The following is a 21,645-nucleotide window of genomic DNA, read 5'->3' on the forward strand; positions in this document are numbered from 1 at the left end:
AAAATGATTATCGTGCTTGTCAATTATCTCATCAATATTTCAAATAAATCGATTGATCTGAACATGCACACGCACACACACAACGAAATTCAACAAAGAATTAATCAAATTATCACAAAAAAAAAATTCTTCCGAAGACAAATTAACAAAGCCATATGATCATTGTGTAAACAAAAATGCAAACCATACAAATTGTCAAATGTGTGTGTGTAACATTTGTTTGACCAGTTGGTTTTCTGAATTGTCTCTATGTGTCAAGCGTTGTTTTATACTTGGTGAACAACAAAGAAACTTCAAAGGATTGTGCATTGTCATGTCCGAATTGTTTAAAGCCATTGACAGGAATGTGTAAACATCATTTATAATGGATGTGGAATAATAATGGCCTGGAACTATTAATATTTGCCCTTTGTTCTGGCTCTAAACAATTACCATTTACTACTTATTGGCTTTGATTATTGATTATTGACAAAAAAAGTTCAATTTTGACTATCAACTACATGCTTAAAGTTCAGGGTAACACCTGCATTCACAAATGGACTAAATTTTTTTTTCTTTACCATTCAAATGTGTGACCATCAAATGCAAATTGTAATTTTTTTTTTTGCTGTTGCCCATCATGTGATAGTGTATCAACAACAACTCGACAACCGGTGACAGTAAACAATACGTTTTGATCCATAATTTCGGTGTCATCTTGGTGCTTCTTGTTTGACAAGCTTCAATCAAATTTTTCATGTTTTTTCATTCATTCTTTCTTTCTTAAGAATCATTATTGTTGTTTTGTATATTGTGTCAACAGTGACAACAACAACAGCAAAAAAAAAAATGAAATTGAAAAATGTAACACTTTTATTTTGTCCACTATTGAAAAATTATAATTCTCTCTTAACTTGACCACCAACACACTTGAATATAACAATTGTATATTTGTGTCATGGACACTCATAATCATCACTTGATTGAGTGAAAAGGTGAAAAGATTTGTTCAGGAAGTCAATTTTACATTTGTGTGTGTGTGTGTGTGGTTGTATTTTTTCTTATTGAAGAGGAGCTAAATACAAGCGAAAAAAATTAATTAGTTTCTTATATCAATCCAGTAGGGTTAGTAGAGGTCATCATATCATTTTTTTTTGTTCAATTCCCGAAAAATTTCATGGGATAAATATTTCGGACAAACATTTTTACATCCTGTTCATGTTTTTTTTGTTGTTGTTGTTGAAACATCTGAACTTTCAACACTATTTATTGTATTGTTGTTGTTGTGTGTTATCCACAACAAATCTGTTGTTGTTGTTGTTGTTATTTTCAAATCTTGTTTGTTAATAAAAACTTGTCTACGATTAGAGAGAGAGAGAGAGAGAGAGAGTTAGGAGTCTGGTTATTCATTTCATTTCATTCAGTTCCAAAATATATACCTTCATTCAAACATCGAACCTTAGATCATACCGAACCAGAAACAAGAACAAAAAAAAAATCAAACAAGATTGGCCACTCATAAATCTGAACAAGTTTTCCTCTCGATGATCCAAAAGTGTGTGTGTGTATGGCTTCTCAAAAAATATAAAAAAAATCGAGTATGTTGTTCATGGTTGTTTTGTATAGGACTCGAGGATTATCTCGCCCATTTTATTTTTTTCTTTTCTTTCTTACTTTATTCGGCGTTTTTTTCCCTTCTTTTTTTTACATTTAATATTTTCCTGTACTATTCGATATATCAATATCACACACATATATATAAATATATAGAAATAAATAGGCTTAACAATCATATATTATTATGCATATATTATATTCATCAATTGATCAATGGGATTGAATTCAATCTTATTCATTCATTCATTCATTCATTGCATATGCATAATGTGACGACAAATTTGTTAGAAAAAAAAATTTCTAAATTTCGATGAAAAGGTAACTTTTTTTCTTTCCTTTTTTTGGTGGAACACACACATTGGGGGCTATATCCAACATATTTTTCATCATCATCATCAATCTAGTTGGGGTGTTAAGCTGTTGCTGCTACTGTCGTTTTTTTTTTGTTTTGTTTCGATTCATCACCATCACCATCATCATCATCATCACACACAATGGATGATGATCGTAAATTTTTTTTCCGAGTTTCAATTCATTGTCAATTTTTTTTGAGCTAATTTTTTCTTTCATTCTAATATGTGTCCTTTTTTTTCTTTGATCTTACTATTTGTCACTATTGTTCTGTATGCATACACACATACAAAGAGGACAATTTAGCGAAAATGTCGAAAAAGCAATCCAATATAAATGTGCGAATGTGTGTGTGTGTCAATAGAATTCAATTGAATCTATTCAAAATTCAATTGTATTGACAAAAGAGAAAATTTTTACTACAACCATTTGCCTACCTACCATCATCATCACCATCATCATCATCATCAACACCACGAACTGTTAAATGGTGTGTAATTGATCTCATTAACACACACATACACCAAACAATGTTGAAAAACGTTTTCACCTTTTATTATTTCGATAAGGTCATAGGTGAGAAGTGGTGATAGTTTCATATTATTATATTATATTAATCGTTTTCAGTAGGCGTGAATAATATGGTCTCTGAAATCTAACTACTCTACTTGTTTTTTTTTCTCATTCTCTTTGGTCCCATTTTTGTTTTTATATATATACCGTCATTTACCGTATTATTATAAATATATACACAGTGTACCCGTGTTTATTGTTTCGGACTTTTTTTTTTTTTTTTTTCGTTTTTTTTTTCTTCACTGCAACCGAAATGCGTATTTTTATTTCTGATCTGACGGTGTGAATGAATGAATGAATATGGTGTATATGGTATATAAAGTAACGATCGATACGAACAAAAGGCGTGACGATCACTAACTATATAAAATAAAACTCTTGGTACTGGTAGGTTGTGTATATTTGGCTATAATTCACTACAACAACAACAACAACAACAACGACGACAATAATAATAAATGAAAACGAGAAAAAAAACCATATCACACCGAAACTCTTATTATTGTTGAAGAGTCAGTTCCAAGAGTCAGTTTGTTAGTTAGTTTGTTTGTTTGGTTGGTTTGTTGGTTGGTTGAATGAATTGATACAGTTTTTTTTTTGTTTTGTTCCAAATTTTTCTTTTATTTCTCTGGAACAAATATTACTCGTTGAAATTTTTCATGAACATATGGTCAACGATGTATGATCTTGGTTCTATATATTATATATATTTATTTATCGTATTGATTTCAACAATTTCACTTCAATATATATAGATGGACATTTTATTCAAATTCATGTCATTTTTTTTTTCATTGGTGAAGAAGTAGAAAAAAAATTGATGATCGATGATTGATCATTTTTGAATGGGCTGACAATGATGAATGAATGAATGAATGAATGAAAAAAATGAAAAAAAGAAACAAACAAACAAGAAAAATTGGCATTAAGTTTCACACCTATATATATCACACCTTTTGAGTGATTATTTTGAATTTTTTTTTGTTTCACATTATTCCTAAAATATTGGTGAAAATTCATTTGACAATTTATTTTTTTTTCTTGACTTATATAATAACAGAATTGACCTCGATCCAAAAATGATCCACTGGGGTATGAACCGAAACGAAATTGTTAATGTCTGTGTTTTTTTTTATCATTAAGTGTTGTCTTGTTTGTTCATTGTTAACGATGCGTAAAATTTTTTTTTTCACTATTTTTCTAACTACCTACCTATATAAATGTTTGTGATGTTCCTTATGCTATGGCATGTCACCTGAATTTTTATTTTTATTTTTTTTTGTTGTTCAAATGTAAAAAAAAGATGTTTGATTGTTACCGATTTGCGGTTTTTTTTTTGCACATTCACAATTTTATACCACCATTCACAACCATCTATTCATATATCAATTTCATGACCCATGTTTTTTTTTCTCGGTTTGAAGTTAATATTAATATATTCAGTTGGTGTTTTTATTGTCACACAAACACCAGAATTAGTGCCACTTGATTGACTTTTTTTTCATTTTCGTCACTTTTTTTATGTCATTTTTATTTGGTGACAATGATATAAACTTTTTTTTTCTCAAAACAGTTGACCTAACATCATCAAATGACATTTTTTTCCATTTTATTTCATTTTATCTGATTTCAATCTTTTGTTGTTGTTGTTGTTGTTGTTGATTGTCGTCAAACCAAAATTGAATTCTATTTTGGTTTGCGAAAAAAAATGGCTAAGGATATCCGTATCGTTGACTATATTACCGAAAAAAAGGGTCGTCTATTGATGGTGTATGGTATCAGATGGAAAACAAACACACCATGAACGTCAACAAGCACGTGTATTTTGAATTTTGTTAATTTTTTTTCTCGTTTTGTTTTGTTTTCTTTTTTGAATTTCGAAAAAAAAAACAAGAATTCCGATAAAATCTCTAAAATCCTCTTCACTTATGATGATGAGGATGATGTTAAAAAAAACCAATGTTGATGTTTTCATTCATTGATTGTAATCAATTACATTCTATTATTATATATGGCATAAACGGCACACACACACACAAAATATGATTCAAAAACATAAACACGTGTCGGTTTTTGATTACATCGATTGATTGTTTTGAATTGTATTACACATTTCTTTCAATGACCACTTTAAAAAAAACTTAACATTTAATGATAAAAAAAACGTCTAATGTGTGTATGTGTAGTTGATTAGCTTTCTCACTCGAAATACAGAATTGAACAAAAAAAAACTAACAAATCGATCAAAGATTGACTTTGAAAAAAAATCTTTCATTTTTCCTCTCGTAATAAAGATGAAGCAACAACGAAACTGAATTGAAAACTTATCCAGAAAACGCTCGTGTGTGTGTGTGTGTGTCGGTGTGCATGCATTCATCATTCATCTTGACGCTTTTTTTTGTCATTGTTGTTGATTCTAAATTCATTTATTCAGATAAAATTTGATCAATCAACCAAAACATCGGGTTGTGTGTTGTTGTTGTTATGGTTGTTATTGTTAATTTTTTTCAATTTAATCATCAATAGAATGACTAAATTGATATTTGAAATTGTGAAAGAATTCCATTTCATTTTGGATTGTATGTGTGTGTGTGTGTGTGCGTTTTGTTTTGTTTTGTCACACAATTGATATGAGATGATCCATTGATTAAAACAAACAAACCGAAATAAATGAACGGAAATGAGATCAGCCATGTTGTTGTTGTTGTTGTTGTTGTTGATCATATTGGATTCCATCCTCTACGATTACATTCAGGCATCATTTTTTGTTTCCATTTTATTAACTTTTAAATAGGGAACATTTCATCAATTGTCATTGAGAATTTTGTTGTTGTTGTTGTTGTTGTTCTGCCCTGTAGTGAAGTGACTGGTTTGTTTCGATGTGTGTGTGTATGTGTGTGTCATTCATTTGAATCACTCTTAATAATCAAAAAAAAAAAAAAAGAAAGAATCCAATGATTCTTTTTTTTCTATCTCATTTAATCGCTGATTTATGACAATGGTTTTTCCTGTCTATTTGGTTTGTATGTGTGTGTGTGTGTGTATTGGTACGTTTCATGGTCATATTTCCACATACAATACAATTAAATGGCTAAATTGGCCTCCGTATACACACACAAACACATCAGATTCATGGCGCAATGGCCAATCATCAACCCTATGGAGAATCAAACCACCACCAATGGTTCCACAATAGGACGACCACATGCTGTCACAATGTTTGATTCTATATTCTAACCGAATAATAACAGAAAGAAAAATCAGATGTCAATTGCAGTCAATGAAAAAAAAAATTTTATTCGTTTTCTTTTCATTCTATTCAATTTTCAATCTATTTCTTTGTGTATGTATGTGTGTATGTGTGTGTTCATTTTGTATTTTAGGAAATCTATTTCGTAGCTAATTGTCTTTGTTGTTGTTTTCTAATTTCTTCATTATTCTTCACACACAGACCATGAGAATAGTGGCTAACTAGAATTCAATTTTTATTTTGTAAAGAAAAAATCCCGGGATCCCATGAGAACTATCAAAACCAGAAAATATAAATGTTCACACCTCGCTACCGATTACAACATACAATGTATTTTTTGGGGTAATGTAGCCTTTTTTGTTTTTTTTTCGGGTTTCATTTTGATAAACCTAAAAAAAAAATTTGAGCTCAAGACACACACATTTTATGTGATTACATCTTCTATATTATTTTGTGACAATATATTGTCCATCCATTCTGATTGATCATCATGTTGTTTTTGTTATACAATTTTCAAGCAAAACACACACACAAAAAAAACAATCATTTGGTTGCTTTGCCCACCACCAACTGGCCACCATTGATGTTGATGATGATGATGAAAATCAAGATTCATGATATTTGTTTGATATAAACTTGTTGTTGTTGTTCAAATTGTATACTGTCCCTCTCTGTGTCTATGTTTCACATGATTTAATTAAGTTGTCAACTGAATGAACAAACACACAGAGAGAGAAAAAAAAATCAATGCAAAATCTATGATGGGCCCACCCATTCATTCATTCATTCATTCATTTCAATTGATAAAACCATAGAATCTTTTGGCATATTTAAGTAGATTACATTATGGTTGGTGGTGATGGTGGTGGTGGTGGTGGAGGATTTATTGATATTGGACACACAAATATAATGCCCATAGACTGAAATTCATATTTGTCTTTTGGCTCAATAATTTTTACGAATTATATTCCTGTTCCTGATTCCGAATAAACACTGGTCTGGTTTTCATTTTTCCTACATTTGGTAAACGGCGATCCAAACGAAACTGTAAATCAAACACAATTGAAATCAATTGACCAATCTGGTTTCTGTTTCTCAATGAAGAAGCGAACCAAAAAAAAAAATCAAACATAAAGAAACGAAAAAAATATGTTTCATGTTTTTCATTGTTGGATCAATGAGTGAGTCAATGATTCAATGAGATTTTTTCTTTCTTTTTTCAATTCGTTCGATTGAATTCAGAATTCAGTTTTTTTTTCGTTTTTATTTTTCATTTTATTTTCATCAATGATCAATCTTTTTATCATCATCATCATCATATTGAAATCCTGTTGTGAGAAAGAAAAAAAAACGAAGAGCATGGGGATAGTTTCCGGAAATATATATCACTGTCGTTGTCATTTTGATTAATTAATAAAAAAAAAAAAAAAAACTGAACACTGAGTTTGATTTATTGATTTTTTTTCTGGTATATCCAAAAAACGAACGATGATTCATTTTTGATTCCTATATTTCCGGTTTTGTTATTTTTTTTTCGTTCATTTCATTTCATTTTTATCATCATCATCAAATTATAAAAAAAAGACGATTACAATTACATTAGAAACGAATGAATTTCATTAGATTTTTTTATAATGAATTTATGATTTGATGATAGTGGTACGTGTAAATGAATTTAAATTGAAGAATTTTTTCGTTGTCTTTTATCAATAATAATAATAAAAAAAATTTCTGGCCAAGATAAACCAACTAAATGATAATTTATTATAGTCGATATTGGATTTGTGTTTGTGTATGTTGGCCATGAATTTAATGTTATATTTGTTGAAGTGATCTGAGATTTTTTTGATATCTCGTTATATATTAAAGGTTTTGTATGTTTTTTTTCTGTTCAGCATAAATTATTAACCTCGGCTGACCTTTTTTGGATCGCTTGTCTTTTTTTGTTGAACAAGAGAAATAGAGATCAAATGCTCATCATTTCTCTGTCATCATTGTTAAAATTACAACAACAATAACAACAATAACAATAAAAACCATAGACAGATGGCTTTTTTTGCTAGTTTTAGTGGTTTGTATCTATATAATATAATTTCTGGATCATCATTATTATTGGAACAAACCGTGAGAAGATTCCAGCAGCACCAATTTATTTATTTCGAAAAAATTTTTCAAAAAAAAAATCCCTATATGATTATTCTGTAAATCCTCTTTTGTATTCGTGTGTGTGTGTGTGTGTGTTTGGCTGACTGATGATGATGGTTTATTTTATCGACTTCTTAAATATATTTGATCCGATTATTTTGATTTCGAATTTTTTTTTTTTTTTGGAAATAAATGATGTAAATGATCCGTAAACAACTTTAGCTTATGCTTGTACAACAGACACACACACACACACACACACACACACAGGTTATGTTTGGGTGGTTAATTATATACATTTTTTTTATTCAATCATCATCATGAAAAAGAAAGAATTGTACGTTGTTTTGTAAATATGAATATATTAAATAGAGTGTGGTGACGTGGTTTTTTTTCCCAAATATTATCACGCAATCTATCTATCTATCTATATTTATTTAGAATTAAAAGTTTTCTTTTCTAGCCGGTCCATTGATCTATTCAACGAACCAAACCCCTAAAAACCTGATAATACATTGGGTGTCCATCTCATGACACGTGTCAGTTTTGTTATTGCTGTTGTTGATGATGATGATGATGATTAAATTATTTGTATGGCCGAATGACAACCGTTAACATGTGATATATATTTATTTATTTAAATCTTTCCACAAACACGCACACACACACACAAACCGGTGTTTGGTTGTTAATCTTTGGTTTGTTAAATTGATATTATAATATTCGAATACCCTAATTAGTTGTAGTAGTAAATATAACCTATTGGAATATCCGATTTTCGTTTTCTCTTTTGTTCATCTTGTTGATTGAATGAATAACATTAAATGATCGTTTGATCGATTTTTTTTTTTACTCATTCAAATTTTAACGAATCTCAATCATTGTAGACAAGTATGAGTCAGTCGAGTGAATGACTAAGAAATTCAATTGGATTTTCATTTTGTCAAATTGTGGTTAATTTTTATTTGGAAATTATTTCGAAAATTAAATCAATTTGTCTGAATACAAATCAAATTTTTTTTTCACTTTTCATCTAGCTAAATGGTCTCGAAAGACTTCTCATCATCATCATCAACAGAGAAATCATTCGGAAATTCGAAACGATCATTTTGGAACATGTAACAATAAATTTTTTATTTCATTATTCTTTATGTCGGTAATATTAATTCTGACATACGGGGGCAGTTTTTTTTCTGAATGAATGAATTTTTTTTTTTAGTGAACAAAATGATGACAACTATATTATATTTCCTATTAGAGAAACAACACAAATGAATGTCTAATGATCTAATTGTTTTTTTTTGTTTTCAAAAAAAAATTTGTGTTTTTTCCGTTCATATGTACATTGAATTATCAATTTGAAACATTTTTTTTTTTGGATCGATCAAATCAAATATTGTAATGGTGTTGGATACTGTCAATCAATTGTTCCAGAATAAACTTGATCCCCATGCTGCAGCTGCGGCTGCATGTTGTGACATTAGTTGTTGATGATGTGTTGTTGTTGTTGCTGCTGCTGATGCTGCTGCTGATAAATGATTTGAAGATGGAGGTGTTGTTCCTGGATGATGATGATGATTATGATGTGGATGTGAATGATGACCATAACTAGCAGCAACAGCAGCCATTGCAGCAGCACTCATCATATTAAATGTTGATGGTGGTGGTGGTGGCGGTTGTGGATGATGTCCATTATTATTATTATTATTATTATTGGCCGATGTTGTTGATGTAGGCGTTGTTATTGTTGATGATGATCCATATTGTATACCTGCTGATACAGCTGCCATTGCTGTAGCATTTGTTGTTGGTGTTGGTGGCGTTGTTACAATCGATCCATTTGTCATAAGTAATTCTTTATTACCATGATGATGATGTTGATGATGATGATGATGATGATGATCACTACCACCCGTTGTTATTGATTTTGATTCAGCTTGTCCAGCACGAATTAATCCCGAAAGTGATAGACGCCTTGATGATAATGTACCACCAATATGATGTGATGATGGCTGTGGAGAAGCTGTCGATTGTACTAACGATGTTTGTTGCTGTTGTTGATGATGATGATGTTCCATTGTTTTTTCCTGTGTTGCTCGTTTAGTTTTATAACGATGATTCTATTTTATAATGAAAAATAATGGGATCATGATGTTATTGTTTGTCATAAAATTTGCATTTCTAATTTATTCATTTATTGAAAATGATTTACAGAATATATTAACGATAATACAAATACATACCTGGAACCAGATTTTCACTTGTGTAGGTGTCAAATGAATAATATTTGCTAAATGTTCACGTTCCGGTGCAGAAAGATAACGCTGATGACGAAATCTTCGTTCCAATTCAAATGTTTGTGCTTTACTAAATAACACACGTCGTTTACGTTTTTTCTGTGGTCCAATACCACCACCAACAATATCCACTGTTCCATGATGATGATGATGATGATGATGATGATAATCAGACGATTTATTTGAATCACCATTTCTCATTAGATCATCATCATCAATCATATCATCAGTACTATCGGTAACGCTTAGATTTTCTTCAGAATTATATGGACTTTGATTATTGCTTGTTCGATTAGTGTTTGTTGGTGAAAATAATGATCCCGTTGATGGACGATGATTGTTAACGGTAAATTTTCCATGATTATAATTGGCAGCTAAATTTTTATATGATGCAGCTAATTCTGTATCTGGATTTGTTTCGACAAATGTATTACCATTTTGATTACCATCCAATAAATGTAAGCCAAACAATGATGTTGATCCATCCAAATGATGGCCCAGGTGATTTGGTAATGTTGAACCTTTTTTTCAAATGAAAAAAAAATTTGATCCATATTTTATTATGAAAATGAAAAACAAGTAAATTGAAAAATTAAAGACAAAAAAAATCCACACATACCTAATGCCGATGAATATGCACCAAATGCTGATGGATTTAGAAATGGATTTGTATCTGGATTCGTATTAGCAGCAAAATAACGGCTATATGCTGATGCGTATTGATCATTTGTTGTTGATCCACCATTACCAGCACTGGGATTATAATAGAATGATGATGATGTATTCGTATTTGGAAAATTATTATTATGGTTCAAACCACCATTCGATTCTATGATTGATGATGATGATGATGATGATTGCACATTAAGTATTTTTGATGATTGTCGTTCACCAGGTGTTGCTGTCGTTGATGTCGTTGTCGATGTTGTTGTCGATGTTGTTGCTGTTGTTGATTGACCATCATCAACTATGACACCACTATTATTTAATTTAGAAGATTTATGATTATTATTATTATTATTATGATTATTTTGATTATCATTTTTATTTATAATTGAATTATTATTATTATTAGCCGATTGGGATGATGTTATTGTTGATGATGATGATATTGATGATAATGGCCTGGATTCTTTATCCATATCATCATTATTATTATCATCATCATTATTTGGTTCATCATTTTTATTATTATTATTATTATTACGATTACCAAGAATATCTAAAACACTAAAACCAGTTTTCGTTGTTGTTGTTGTTGATTTATTTGGACTAGATGTTTGTTTATTGTTTATTTTTGTATTATTTATGATTGATTTATGTGTTATTGATTTAGTATCCAATTCTTTTGGATTATGATCTCTATGTACATTTGGTGATGATGTTGTTTTTGATCTTGATTCTGATGATATATTTCGTTTTCTATTTGAATTTTGATGATGATAATGATGTTGATGATGATGATTATGATGAGAATCATATGATTCGGGTAATAATTTTAACATTGCCGATGTTGAAGACATAATTGAATGTTTATTATTATGATTAATAAAATTTTTAGCTAATAATGAATTAACAAATGGAGCCATAAATGCTGCCATTGATGATTGCTGTAAGGCTGGATTTATTTGTGGTGCAATAATCATCGATGCTGATGATGCTAAGGCGGAATTGGATTTATCTAAAATTCCATTTGTTTTCAATAATAATTCTTGTTGCTGTTGCTGTTGCTGTTGTTGTTGTTGTTGGGCCAAATAAATGGCCTGAATTTCTTTATGTGCAGCCAACATTATCAATTGTTGTTGTGTTAATTGTGTTGAATGTGATGATGACGATGATGGCAATGATAATTGCGGTGTTATCGATGTTGTTGTCATTGTCGACGATAAAGAGGCGGATGATGTTGATGTTGGTAATTTTTTATTGATTTCATTCGAATCAATTTCATTTATTAACGATAATTCTTTATGTTTTTTTCCAATTTGTTCCATTTTTTTCTGTTGTAATGATGATGGTGATGTTGATGATGATGGTGGTGTTGACGATATGGATGGATATGATGATGATGATGATGATGATGCAGATGATAATGATGGTGATGTTGATTGTGTTTCTCGTTTAGTAATAGTATTCTGTATCATTTCTGTTTTTGTTTTCTTATTTCTTTGAAACTTTTCAAATCACACCTTGACCATAAAAAAAAATCAAATCAAATCAATTTTTTTTTTGATACAAATAAACGTCGATTATATATGTATGTGTTGGCTAGAATAAATTCTTAAATATGAAATATATGTGTGTAAAATAATCTCTAGAGCTATTTTGTTGAATTGGATAATCTTATGATGATGTGCTTGAAATTATAGTGGTCCGGATCTCTTGATTACCGATAATACACACACACATACCAATAGAGATGACAGATGCTTGATGGCAATTAACTTTGAACAACATTTAATATTAATAATAATAATTTGCAATAACGATCTAATGGGTGAGAAGGAGAAAAAAAGAAAATGTTTAATCTTTTTTTTTCTTCTTTTTGTTGCAGCAAAAATGTAATCAAATTATTTTTTTTTTCAATAAAAACGATAGCTTAATCCAATTGGATTGTCGATGACACTTGTGTGTGTGTGTATGATGAGTGTGCGTGTGTTTGGTATGTTGATCAGATCTGGTGGGCTCAATAGACTTGATTCTTTATACACAAACACACAAAAAAAAATGTGATCACTTAATAAATGCCACTTGTCATCAGGTTTGGTAGGTAGGTAAGGTATGCTTGTGATATACTTGATTTTCGATTGTAATCGTTTACCATTTATAATAATAATAATAATAATAAGGAGTTTTATGATGATTTCTTCAGGATTTGTTTTTTAATTTATTTGTCCTTCACTTATTCCAATTTGATGTTTGTTTGTTTGTTTCTTCAATTCAATAATGTTGACGATAATCATACTTGAAGGATGGATTTTTATTTGATGATGCTGATCAAAATCGAAATGTATTGGAAATATTATTTTTGAAGGTTTATGTTTCAAGATTGTCTTGTTTGTTGTTGTTTTGCTGTAAAGTTTTCAAATATAAATCCAATCTATATTTGACAATTTATTCTTTTTTTTTCATGATTTCAAGATAGACATTTTGAATACAGACATAAATTGTTGTTGTTATTTCTGTGTAGAAATAGGCGTTAACCATTGATATTCATTCTTTTTTCAATACGATGATTTTCATTTATTATTACGACGATGGGTTGTTACACACTCTATTGATGATGATGATGATGGCTGGTTTTTTTTCAGTTTTTGGTATATATAAATTTAGCCCTGGTACCTGGCCACCAAAGCCAAAATTGAGAAAACCAGAAAAAAAGAACCCTCTTGTGTGTAATGATGATTGGCGCTGGCGCACTTCAAATGGTTAAGAAGAAAAAAAAAATTGTTGTCATTCAAGAGAGAGTATGTAGTGCGTGTTGTTGTCCATAGTGTATGAAAATACGATTGAAGAGTATGGACAAACAAACAAATAGAAAAAAAGGAAAAGAAAAAAAAACCGAATGAAAGTTGAATTTGAACAAAAAACCATAGAGAATGAGAAAGATCGAGGGAGTCATATATACTACACATTTTTAAAGAGTATATTTATTTACCAAATGTAGTGTGGAAGAAGAAAAAAAAGGTTGAAACTTATACAAAAAAGTAGGTTGGACTTGTATTGTAGAGTGTTTTATATGCAATTTTTTTTATATTGACGAATGGCTTTGGTTTGTATGATGTGTTGTATATTTGGTACCCATTATTATTATCATTGGTGTGTGTGTGTGTGTGTATTCTTCTATTATGAATTGAATATACAATACCATAAGAGCACTCTCCAATGTGCTTCGTGCTCTAGTTTTTTTTTTCTCATCTTCTTTACTCACTTTATGGTTGTTCATTCCTTTTTTTTCGTTATTCATTCGACATTGAATGAATGAATGGAAAATCTTCAAGACAAGAGGAGCTTGTTTTTTTTTCGTTAGTTAGTTAGCTAGTTAGTTAGAAGTGAACGAGATTTGAGTGTGCGGCATAAGTTTCCATCTCTCTTTAGTTTATTCATTCATTCAATGTTTGTGTGTGTGTGTATAGCCAATCGAATGGAATTGAAGAATCCCACCTCTTTTACCAGAAATTTTATTCACACACACACGCACAAGCTTTCTTCACTTTTTCGGCGTCGCGCACATACTTCAAAAAAAAAAAATTCCACATCGGGCCCACATTCCAGTTGAGCATAGAGCTCTATTTTTGCTTTTTCCTCTTCTTTTTTTTTGGATCTATGAATTATGTGTGTATGTGTGGAACCACACAATAGAATTCCAGACCAAAATCGGTACCAAAAAAAAAAAAAAAATCACAAAGCGCAAGTATCCACTTTTCTTTTTCCTTTTTTTTCTAGATTCTTGTTCTTCTTCGTTGTTCGAATCTCTCATGTTGTCAACCACCACTTTTCATTTTAAAAATCCAAACTACTTTGATGTTCTGCGCACGTCGACAATCCAAAATGAAACAAATAAAGAATATACAGAATGAAACTTGACAACAACAACGATGAGAAAAAAAAACCAACCTAATCATCATATATATATCATCAAACAAATAGAAATTGTTTTCACTGGATTCATATATAAATTCAATATATTTTGTACATTCTCATTGTCATCGTTATGTCATCAAAGTCAATGGCGTCACACATACACACACACACATGGATGGCAAGGACTTTTTTTGTTGTTGTTGCTTTCCTCACTTATAATCAAGAACAACGGGGTGAACAACAAAAAAAAAAAATTAGAAAGAGGCTTGAACATCCACCGTAGTATACAATTTATTATGTTGTTGTTGTTGTTAGTCCCTATGGCCCCAGAAAATGAAATCGTTCGGGTTGTTGTTGTGTTCACACACACACACACACACACATTGTACCATTGTTTAGTTTAGATTAGATTAACACCTCTTGGTTTATAACATTAGTTAGTTATTCGTCTCTTGTGTTCGCTGAATTTATATATACGAATCATTAATCACATTTAATAAAATGAAATAAAATAGCTACTATTCATTCATATGTAAAAGCAAAAGGCAATGATTATTATTATGATGATGATGACAATAATGATCTCTCTCTCTCTCTCTTTCTTTCTGTGTGTTCCTTATGATGAGGAGGATTAACGGTTTTTTTTTCACTATTGCCATGTACACTCACACACGTTTTTTCATTTGCTTTTATAATGTAAATGACCAACAACAACAACAACAACAAAAAATGATTATCCCCAAGTATTGTTGACGATAACAACGAAAAAATCTAGGGCTAGGTCTCCATTTATAATATTGATTGTACACACACACACACCATCATCATCTTTGTTCATTATTAAACATTGTACAAGGGGCTTTATATCGATTTTTTTTTATATCTAGGCTCGGGTCTATATCGATGATGATGATGATGATGATGATGGTTGATTCATTCATTCCTCCCCTTTAGTAGATCCTGATCTTGATTGATCACCTACTACTGTTAATGATTTAAAGAGAATGGGGCCAATATGGATTTTGTTTCAATGAATGAATCTGCAAAAATGCTTAGAGGTACTACCTATAGATTTGTTAGAATTTTCTACATTTAGCAACATTGTTCATGATGATGATGATAATCCCACTCGTTGATCTGAAGCACACACACACCTTGTTGTTGTCGTTAGCTTTACATCATCAGTGGTCATCAATGCCAAAAGTCAGCAAGGAAAAAAAATATTCATCAAGATTTACCAGAAGATTTTAATTATAATTTATGATCATCAAAACAAACAAACAGAAAAAAAACACTTTTCTTCGTTATTTTTTTTTCTCTCTCAACAAGTCAATTATAATGCGGCAGGAACAGGGTGATTGGACCATTTTATATTTTGGATGTCAGTGGAAGAAGAAAAAAACTGTGAAAAAATTTTCTCGCAAAAAAAAATCAATCATCAGATGTTGTCTTTGTTATTGAAATTTTTTTATTTCTTATTTCAACAACAAAATGAAACTTTTACATTACATTTTGGTCATCTATGATGACCTTCCATACATCCATTGGTGGAAAACAATAACAAATCCAATAATCTAAATACTTTTTTTTTGTTTCGAATTACATACACACACACACACACACAGAGAGAGAGAGACATGTGTGTATGTTTTTCGGATTATAATTAATTTCCATTTGGGTCAATTTGTGCAACACACACACACACACACAGAATAACGTGTGTGTGTGGTTGATAATGGTTTTTTTTTGGCTGGATGACTTGATTTCTTTTTCATCTACTTCTTCGTCTTCTTCACATTTTCATTCTGAAAAACCATCATCATCATCATAATAAAATTTAGTAGCGAAAAAAAAAATCAACCCAACCAACAAACTGTGTGTGTGTGTGTGTGTGTGTATGTTTGATGAAAAAAAAGAAATGTGAACGGAAACGTGCCGAGTGTATTATATTATTATATCAAACACCAAAAACAATGATAACTTTTTTTTTGTGGTCTCTTCATTCATTCATTCATTCATTTTCACGATTCTATAATGATGATGACGAGAATGTTTTTATTGTTTTAACCAAACCGATAACTATTTTGTTGATGTTGATGATGCCATAAACGATAGCAAAGTAACAAGAAAAACAATAACTACTACTAATACAACAAAACAAGAAACTAAACCAGAAAAAAAACTATTCGAGCATAAGCGTGTCAAACACACACACACATATACACATAAACAGTGTTATAACACTTTTTAGATCCGGAATGTGTGTGTGTGTGTTTGTTTCGGGTTTTTCTAATAACCGCAACAATTTTCTATTGTTTATAATCTATCGATGCGGAAATTATATGTATGTGGTTGTCTTGTACACCATGAACACACATCATTAGTTTACTTTAGTTTTAGCTTTTTTTCTCTCAATTCTAGTCAATGATGATGATGTTGTTGTTGATAATGATAATGTCTATTTGAAAGTTTTTCATTCTGTTCTGGTTTTCCTTCTGTTTCGGCATGAAAATCGTTCATTTTTCTCCATCATCATCATCATCATCATCATAGTAATCACCATCATTTTTATCATTTTATTTGTTTTAACCGAAATTGTAAACAGTTTTTTTTCTAAAGAAAAATTCGGAAATTTTCGAAAATCATCATCATCATTTATATTTTAAAGTCTGAATTAAACAAATCGCCCATCACATTTACTGATTTCCTTTTCCTCTTTTTTTTGCTCATTAGATATATATATGTTGTAGTTATCCTTTTGTTTAGTTTTCTCACTCATATGATTAATGATGAAAAAGTAATGGAAAAAATTATTAATCAGGAGAATTACAAAAAAAAAATGTTAATTAAATGAATCGACAACGAATGATAAAACTTTTAATTAATTAACAACAACAACAACAACAACAAAAAACATCAACTTTTTTATCATCATCATTTGACAAGTGAATCAAACCAGTAAAAAAAACGAATCATTCTTTATATCAGATCAGGTTTTTTTTCGTTGTTCAAATTTTCAAACCAGAAAAAAAATTGAAATATATCCCAACTGTTACGAGGAATGAGAATTTTTTTGTTCAAGCAAAAAACCAAACCAAACCAAACCAAACAAATAACAGAAGGGCATACGAATTCAGAAAGTAAAAGGTCAAAAGTCAATAATGGTAGTGAGAAAAAGTGTTGTTTGAGATTTGAAAAAAAAAGATTTTTTTCTTTTTTTTTTTTTGATTTAACAATAAATCTTTCACTATTGCTGCTGCTGCTGCTGTTTTTTTTATATTCCAACCCGATTTATTATTATTATTATTATCATCGGTGTCAATTGCCTCCTCCTCCTCCTACTTCTATTTATCGTTGTTGTTGTTGTTGTTGTATTCTCCAAAAAAACGTTTGTTTATTTAGCTCTCTTTATTCAATGACTTTTTTTTTATATTCTCAATGATGATGATGATGATGATTATGATAGCTTTTAAAAGGTGAAGAAAATGTCACACACACGTGTTTAAGGTCAAAATACCTTTAGTAATGGAGGATTTTTTTTTTATTCACATTCTTTTCACTTGTTTTTTTCTCGATATATATAAATTCGTAATCGATCCATTTTTCCAAGATTTCATTCTTTTTCTTTGATATTGGATCGATTTTTTTCTTCAAAAAAAAAAAAAAATTTTTTTTTGTTTGATTGTGTAAACAACATGTGATCAATAGGGAAGATCAATAAGTGTGTGTGGTGGTCGGTGACATTCCATAAACCAAATCTTCATGTTGACCATTTTTTTTTACGATGAGACAACAATTACAACGACGACAACAACAACAAGCAATGGAGTGTTTCATTTCTTCTTCGTCATTGTCGTTTTTTTTTTGGCCATGCAGGTGTGCATTGATTATCGAGGTATTGAGGTGTAGTGTGAACGATGAATGAAAAGTCATTTTTATTTTCAAGTTTGATTTCAATGTTTGTGTGATGATGACAATTTTTTTTTGTTTGGTAATATTACTCTTCTTCAATCGTCACTTTTCTTTTTTTTTAGTTTCAAATTTCTTTTCATCGATAATAATATGTCATCATCATCGATGAATGAATGATGGCGATTTTTTCAAAAATAAAAAAAAAAATTCCAATCGGATAATGGGAAAAGGGAAATGGAAAAAAAATATTTCATTCCATACACATACCTGCTTCTATTATATTCATCGATATCCAATAATGATGGTGGTGGTGGTTGCAGTAATGGTGGTACCAATTTTAAATCCTCTTTCGTTACTGATGATGATGATGCTATTGCTGGTTCTATTGCCGTTGTGGTTGTTGTTGTCGTTGCTGTTGTTGTTGTTGTTGAATTTAAATTATTATCAATAATAACATTATTTTGTAATTGATAATTAATTATTGAATCTAATGATGTAATATGATAATTATTATTATTTTCTATAATTTGATGATTACTAATTATTGGTGTTAAATGATGATTTCCATTCACAATCGATTCATGAGGATGATGATGATTATGATTATGATAATTATTATTAATGCCAACTAATGATGGATGATTTTGATGATGATCATAATAATAATGACTATGATGATGATGATGATTATCTTCAGGTGTCATATTTGTCACTGTTGCATCAGGATGATAAATTAAATAGGAATTATTGTATGAAGGAATTTCACGATGCATATAGACATCTTGTTGCCATTGTGGTTGATGATGATTTTGTTCATTATTTGAACAATAATCAGAAGGATTCCAATAAGATGTTGTAAGTTGTTGTTGTTGTTGCAATGGCTCAATAATTGCCGGTGTGGTTGATGATTGTTGACAATTTTCAACATCAATATTATTATTGGAAAATTGATTTTTATCATCCACATTATCATTATTATCGGTATGAGATACAATATTTTGTTCAATAATTGTAGATTGGTCATTATTGTTGACCGATGCATTCATATGATCATTGTTTGATTGATTATGATCAACTACTGTGGATTTTAAAATGGAAATTTCTTCCATTGATTTTGATGGTGATGATGAATCCGTTGTTGTTGTTGTTGATGATGATAATTGTTCCATCATTTTTTCAAAAAAAAAAAAAATTTTTCAACTTTCATTTAAAAAAAACAATAAAAAAAATATGAAAATCACACTTCAAGATCAAGGATTATAATCTGATTTCGATGAGGTGTCAATAGATTATTATTTCGATAGAATCCAGATTGATTGAGTGATTGATTTTATTGTTTTATTGATTGATTGATTGATGTTTATAACACCAATATTTATAATGATGATGAAATTCAAGAGTGTATAACACTTCACCGTATGTTGACATCAAAAAAAAAAAAATTTTAAAATCAATACTATTATGATGATGGAAATTTGCCGGAATCGTTCGTTTCAAGTTCAATGTCTTGTTGACATATCGTCATTCGAAAATTGTATGATTATCAGATAAAATAAAACAAAACAAAACAAAACAAGCAAAAAAAACGGATGTAATCACCTGGAAAACAACAACAATGTTTTTTGAAGAAGAAGAAAATTCCAAAAATTATTTCATTCGTCATGTATGTGTGTGTGTTGATCATCAATTAACGGCAAAAAAGTTAATGATTTCCATCTAGAATGTACGATGATTTATTCAATTGGCAATGGCAATCGATAATCAATTAACGATTATATGATTGGCATAGAGACTTAGTTTTTTTTGGATTTTTTTTATTATTATTGTTTCTAATATTTTTCACATTTTTTTTAAAGAAAAGAAAATTTTCTTTATCACTAAAATATACACAAAATAGGTGTATCAATTATCGATTAAAATATCATCAAATAATATTATTGATGATGAGTTGGAATAATTGATTGATTGATAATCAATGACAATAATAATCATGGATCCAGACAACAGATCGGTTTCTTCTCTAATAACAATTTTGATTAAAAAATTTTTTTATCTTCATTTTTTATTGGATCAAAGTCAAAATAATCAGGTAGAATTTTTTTTTTTTGGTTTTCACTTATCAAAATAAAATCATCATCGTCTTACCTTTGATAACAATCATCAATCTCATCTTATTAAATGGAATTGGGTTTTGTTTCGATAATATTGTTGGCCCCATTCCATATGTTGGTAATTTTTGTTGTTGTTGTTGTTGATTAAGAATTTCGTTGTTGTTATTTTTTATTGATAATTTTCAAGAATTTCAGGTCAATTTAATTGGATTTTTCAAATTTCATTTTATTTTTTTGGTGAAATTTATTTTTGTTGTCTTCATTTTTTCTCTACGGCGTGGAGATTATTATCATTGTTTGTGTATTGAGAAAAAAAAACTAGATGAATCGATGGCGCCATCAAGACGACAATTAATTTGTTGATAAAGAAAAAAAAAATAATAATTATAATTATAGTAACAACAACAACAACAACAATAACAATAACTTAATAATTTTTGATCATCATCTATTGATCGATCATTCCATTCGTCAATTGATGTAAAAAAAAACTGCTGCCTCAGACATTGCATGTCAAGAAAAAAAAATTATACTTTTTTTTCTGGTTCGGCATCAACCACAACCACAACAACAACAACAATGTATTGGTCGCCGATCATCGATCCCCTACATATCGATATCGATAACGATTATCAACCTTCGTTTAATATAAACTATGTTGAATAATGTGTGTGTGTGTGTGTGTGTATTGGTGATTTCACCATGGCTTCCATATCTCTCATTTTTTTTCGAAAAGAAAAAAAAATCAGTCAAAATCAACATCTTGTCGATATTAAATATGTGTGTGTGTGTGTGTGTATCGACGTCCGTCAATATTTACACACAAAAC

General features: G+C 29.8%; 1 protein-coding gene across 3 annotated transcripts; it reads right to left on the bottom strand.

The window, feature by feature from the left end:
- Positions 1 to 9,022: 9,022 nt before the first annotated feature.
- On the bottom strand, positions 9,023 to 20,921 carry LOC124491713 (uncharacterized). Of its 3 annotated transcripts, XM_075735435.1 has the most exons (5): positions 20,851 to 20,921; positions 18,973 to 20,725; positions 10,832 to 11,190; positions 10,159 to 10,733; positions 9,023 to 10,035 (listed from the first exon to the last, which is right to left on the bottom strand). In XM_075735435.1, the coding sequence occupies exons 2-5, from the start codon at positions 19,875 to 19,877 to the stop codon at positions 9,337 to 9,339; spliced, it is 2,538 nt and encodes an 845-aa protein (XP_075591550.1). In that variant the 5' UTR covers positions 19,878 to 20,725; positions 20,851 to 20,921; the 3' UTR covers positions 9,023 to 9,336. The 3 variants fall into 3 exon arrangements, with proteins under 3 accessions (XP_075591550.1, XP_075591548.1, XP_075591549.1); XM_075735434.1 differs by lacking the exons at positions 18,973 to 20,725; positions 20,851 to 20,921 and having other exon boundaries at positions 9,221 to 9,410; positions 9,483 to 10,035; positions 10,832 to 12,455; XM_075735433.1 differs by lacking the exons at positions 18,973 to 20,725; positions 20,851 to 20,921 and having other exon boundaries at positions 10,832 to 12,452.
- Positions 20,922 to 21,645: the final 724 nt, after the last annotated feature.

This window comes from Dermatophagoides farinae, chromosome 1 (genome assembly GCF_024713945.1).
Source record: "Dermatophagoides farinae isolate YC_2012a chromosome 1, ASM2471394v1, whole genome shotgun sequence".
In the NCBI taxonomy this organism is placed as follows: domain Eukaryota; kingdom Metazoa; phylum Arthropoda; class Arachnida; order Sarcoptiformes; family Pyroglyphidae; genus Dermatophagoides; species Dermatophagoides farinae.